Here is a 5,153-nt window from a genome sequence, read left to right as displayed (position 1 = left end):
TGTGCCCTCGAATGTTCTTTCTTGGCAGCGAACAACCGGAAATCAACACAAGTGATTTCTTTTTAAAAAATGTTTTTATTTGTGTCAACCATGGTTCAAACTATGTATTAGTTTGTGTAAACCATGTTCCAAACTATGTATTAGTTTGTGTAAAATAATGTTCCAATATGTAATATTTGGAACTATGTTTAAATAGAGAAAAGAAAAAAAACAAGTAAAAAAATACGTCGCCCCGCTGGAGCCACCTCAGACGTAAACGGACGCGGACAAAAACAGACATTTTATTATCCGCAGCGCGACGGAAACGGACGCACGTGGACAATAAAATGCGTCGCGCAGCTGCCCTTAGTAGAGCTGCTCAAGTCACAAGTGGTTAGGACTTGTCCAGGAGAAAGACAGACATCACACGCCACACGGGACAGGCCACAGCGTGCGATGCGTGACGCCAGTGCGTGTAGGTTTCTCTACCTCGTGGACCGATTGGGCGAGATTTTCACATGTACGGAAGATCCGTTTCCTTCAGGTCGGGCGTCCTCTCCTCCGATGATCCCCATCGTGCGGACCGCGCCGTGTTTGTTCGAACGTGGCAAGGAAAACAGGGGCCATGGATCCCTTATCTCGGCGCTCTTCTCCTTCAATCTCTCCGGCCCACACAGTTCTTCTCCCCTTTTCCTCATTCCCTACCGACTACCGAGAGAGATGCAGCGCCATGGATTCCTGTAGTTTTGTACTTCTTCTCCCACCGACGCGAGGCCGCCGTTCTTCTCGCAGACCAACTCCACCGCCGTTCCTCTCGAGCGCCGCGTCCCCACTGCTGCAAACAACCAACGCTGTGCTGCATTGCTCACAGCTGCTGGAAAATTTCACGCGGCAGTGCTCCGAGGCTAGCTAGGGGCTGCCGACGGTGCTCCGACGACGCCAGGCGGCCGATGCTTCTGCGAGCATTGCTGCAAACCTGGGCTGCCTCTGCTGCAAAGGCAGGCGGCCGGAGATGCTGCCATCGGCGATGGGACACGTGTCGTTCGGAGGACGAAATATCCTCCGGAGGATCCTCCGCACTTCCCATAAAGAAAGCTGATCACCCCATTTAGCAGAGAATAAGCTTCGTTCTCGAGCCCTAGAGAGACCCAAAAAGAAAACAAGACATAGAGAGCTTGTCTGCCAAGACGGCACGAATCGAGCCAACTAGCCAGAAGTTCCACTCAACTGGAGCTAGCAGCAGTCTCCACGATGCTAGGAAATTGCTCCTTTGTGTCCTTGCTGCTCGTCGTAATAATGCTTGTATACATTGTCCACAGGTGGTTAGGGCCCAGGATCAACATCTGCAGTGGCCCATGCTCATCGGCGACCGTTCCGCTTCCGCCGGGGCCGTTGCCGTGGCCTCTGGTGGGCAATCTTCCTGAGATTATGCTCAACAAGCCGGCGTTCCGTTGGATCCATCTCAAGATGAACGAGATGGGTACCGACATCGCCTGCTTCCGCTTGGGCGGTGTCAACGTCGTCCCCATCACCTGCCCCAAGATAGCCAGGGAGGTGCTCAAGAAGCAGGACGCGAATTTCATGTCCCGGCCGCTCACCTTCGCCTCCGAAGCCGCCAGCTGCGGGTACAAGGACGCTGTGCTCTCGCCGTTCGGGGACCACTGGAAGAAGATGCGTTGGGTGTTTACCTCCGAGATCGTTTGCCCTTCCCGCCACAAGTGGCTCCACGACAAGCGCGCCGACGAGGCCAACAACTTCACACGCTACGTCTACAACCTCGCCACCGGCAGCAGCTCCAGGGGGTCGTCGGACGCCAACAACGTCAATGTCAGGCACGTCACACGTCATTACTGCGGCAACGTCATCCGCCGGCTCGTCTTCGGCAGGCGGTACTTCGGAGAACCTCAGCCCAACGGCGGGCCGGGGCCGCTCGAGGTGGAGCACATGGACGCTTCCTTCACCTCCGTGGGGCTCCTCTTCTCCTTCTGCATCAGCGACTACCTCCCGTGGCTGCTTGGTCTTGACCTCGACGGCCACGAGAAGGTGGTTATGGAGTCCAACGCGACGATGAACAGGCTGCACGACAAGGTCATTGACGAGCGTTGGATGCAGTGGAAGGGCGGCGAGCTGAGGCTGGACGAGGTCGAAGATTTCGTCGACGTTCTCATCACGCTCAGAGATGGGGATGGAAACTCGTTGCTTACAATCGAGGAGGTCAAAGCAATCTGCAAGGTAAGCAATGATTCCCGGTTAAACAGATTTGCATGTACATGGAAGCTGATAATGGCCGTCGACTCGACTCGTATTCACGTAAATGCATGCAGGACATGGTATTAGCAGCGATAGACAATCCGTCCAACGCCGTGGAGTGGGCGCTGGCAGAGATGGTGAACAGCCCGGAGTTGCTGGACATGGCGGTGGAGGAGATGGACCGGGTGGTCGGTCGGGAGCGGCTGGTGCAGGAGTCCGACATACCCGAGCTTAACTACCTCAAGGCATGCATACGCGAGGCGTTTCGACTGCATCCCTTCGCTCCCTTCAATGTGCCGCACGTCGCGATCGCCGACACCACCGTCGCCGGCTACCGCGTGCCCAAGGGAAGCCACGTCCTCCTTAGCCGGGCTGGCCTGGGCCGGAACCCCACCGTCTGGGACGACCCGCTCCGCTTCAAGCCGGAGCGCCACATGGGAGACGACGTCGAAGTGGCGCTCACTGAGAACGAGCTGCGGTTCATCTCCTTCAGCACTGGTCGCCGTGGTTGCATGGCAGCGTCGCTAGGTACGGCCATGAGCGTCATGCTTTTCGGCAGGCTCCTGCAGGGCTTTACATGGGCCAAACCAGCTGGGTTGCCGGTCATCCATCTCAGCGAGTCCAAGCACAACCTCTCCTTGGCAAAGCCATTGGTACTGCACGCGGAGCCACGCTTGCCAGTGCACCTCTACCATCATAGCACTTGAAGCTTGATCGATCACCTCTATCGCCGAGTGGGGTATGAGTTCCAGCTTTGGATGTTGCTAGTCAGAGAGCAGAGAGACGTGAGGAGAACTCTTAAGTAATATTCTTGTGCAGAGCGGACCTGGGCTGTAAACAATTAACCGTTGTCTAATGCAATCCTGCATGTTCTTGGAAAAAGAATACTGAATAAAAGGGTTGGATACTTGAATGCTTCTCCAAAAAAAAAAAGATGGAGAGTAGAGCACTCCAAGGATGGATTGCCGCCGCCACCACTCTCCATCTCCGTCTCCCTCTCCCTCTCCCTCTCCAACTCGTTCCCCCTTCCTCCTCTCCACCACTCCCCGTCTCCGTCTCCAACTCATCTGGCTTGAGATCGCAGCCTGGCACTTAAAGTTGCACTAGAAGTCTAGATCCATCTTAGAAATTCCAAGCCAGGCCAACGATGGATTTTCACTTCCTTATGTCACGGCGACCACATGTTGCCGACACCCAAGAAGCCGAAGTAGCCCCCCTCGAGAGCTGCCTCCTCGACAGCAAGCTCTACATCGGCAGCAGCACCAACGCCACCACCACCCGCTGCGAAATCAAGCACCCGGATGACAAAGAGCGTGACATCGTCATCCAGGTCAGCTTGTTCGTCGCACGTCCGCCTCGACTCTCCAACATCCTCATCTGCTGCGCCGGCACCCAGTTCACTGAGCGGCCCATCGTTGTCGAGACCTACGGCGGCCTCGTCCTCCTCAGCATCCCCTTCTTCCACCACAATTGCAAGTCGGAATCCCACCAGCAGTTCTTCCTATACCAGCCCGGCGTCCCTTCGCTTTGCCCCATCCCGCAACCCAGCGGCGATAAGCGCTTGGACTTGGACCCCCAATTCTATTGTGCCTGCATCCTGCCCCACGGCGGCAACGGTGACTACCTCATCACCGCACTAGTTAATGACAAGCCAGGGCAGTTGGACCTCTTCCTCTACAGCTCGTTGACACACTCATGGACCATCAAGACGCCCGTACCTGCAGGCGACGGTAGCATCCTCCACATGACGTACATTGCGATCCCTGTCGGTGGCTCCATGGTCGCCTTTGTCGACATCTGGACTGGCATCCTCTTCTGCGACGTGCTCGACGGGGAGCGCCCAAAACTCCATCACCTCCCGCTGCCATCAACAGGAAACTCCAAGGAATCGGCGCCCCGCGTGTCGTTCGTATCGACACCTCGCGACGTAATCATCCAAAAAGTACCTGGCTCCGGCCACCTCCGCATCAGGTTTGTCGAGGTGGTGTGCAGCCCAATCTTTGAGCACTGGCGTGTTACCTCGTGGAGCACCACCACCGCCGTGACAACCCCTTGGTGCCAGCTCGAGGGTTGGAGCAAGTACTTTGAGGATGTCTGTGACCTGGACCTCTCGGTGGCCGACGGTGTATGCTATGATGGACTGCTGCCCGAGACGACGGAGTGGGACAGCGACGACGACGACGGCTATGAGGGCCAGCGCACTCTTGGTTCGCTCTACCTAGACATGCCCAGGATGAGCTTGCACCAAGACAATGTTGTCTGCTTTATCGTCAAGCGCTACATGGAGAAGATAGGGACTTGGATCATTGCTGTTGACATGTCAAACAAGATACTGCAAGGAGTCTATAATTGCCAGAGATTACCCAACGCATATATATTCTACAGCACCGTCTCCATCCATGTTGATATGACCGCTGCTCCAGGTAAATGCATGTTTTTTTTTCATCTTATTTTCTGCCAGTAGTAAAGAACTTGTCCAACCCGAAGTGTCCCCCTTTGCAAACTTTGGTACTATGTGGATGGCTAGGATCTCCCGGATACCCCTTCGTGAGCTAATTTATCCATTTAATTTGGTTGTGTGGGGTGGGGGCGGGGAGCACACCTCACTGACAAATCCCCTTTGTTCAGAACATGATCAAGCATTGTGACCAACTTATGCTACTGTAATTATACTTGGTACTAGCTATTGATTGTTTCATTCTATAAGTGGAATATGTTGGTTAATAGATAGATTGGTTTTATATTTGCTGGTGCAGTTGTAAAGGGAGAACTGAAACGGCTAGGAGCGCGCCTAGAGTCATATCCGCAGAAGAAGATTTGCCATGAGCAGATGGTGTCATCCCCGATTCGTGAGCAAGTAAATTACATCATGGCAACTCAAGATGGCGACGATATGGACCTGGACCACGAGTGATTTGACGAAG

The 5,153-nt window shown here is 54.6% G+C and overlaps 1 protein-coding gene across 1 annotated transcript; it reads left to right on the top strand.

Moving 5' to 3' along the window:
* Nucleotides 1-622: 622 nt before the first annotated feature.
* LOC124693633 (tyrosine N-monooxygenase-like) lies at nt 623-3,142 on the top strand. Its single transcript, XM_047227116.1, has 2 exons — nt 623-2,211; nt 2,304-3,142. Exons 1-2 carry the CDS (start codon nt 1,231-1,233, stop codon nt 2,934-2,936), a joined length of 1,614 nt encoding a protein of 537 aa, XP_047083072.1. The 5' UTR covers nt 623-1,230; the 3' UTR covers nt 2,937-3,142.
* Nucleotides 3,143-5,153: the final 2,011 nt, after the last annotated feature.

The sequence above is a fragment of the Lolium rigidum genome, chromosome 2 (genome assembly GCF_022539505.1).
Source record: "Lolium rigidum isolate FL_2022 chromosome 2, APGP_CSIRO_Lrig_0.1, whole genome shotgun sequence".
In the NCBI taxonomy this organism is placed as follows: Eukaryota; Viridiplantae; Streptophyta; class Magnoliopsida; order Poales; family Poaceae; genus Lolium; species Lolium rigidum.
This window is presented reverse-complemented; position numbering and strand designations above follow the sequence as displayed.

Excerpts from the sequence above, each read along its gene's own strand:
- LOC124693633 (XM_047227116.1), top strand. The coding sequence starts at position 1,231 with ATGCTAGGAAATTGCTCCTTTGTGTCCTTGCTGCTCGTCGTAATAATG. Across the intron at positions 2,212-2,303 it reads AGGTCAAAGCAATCTGCAAG|GACATGGTATTAGCAGCGAT; the intron begins GTAAGCAATGAT and ends AAATGCATGCAG.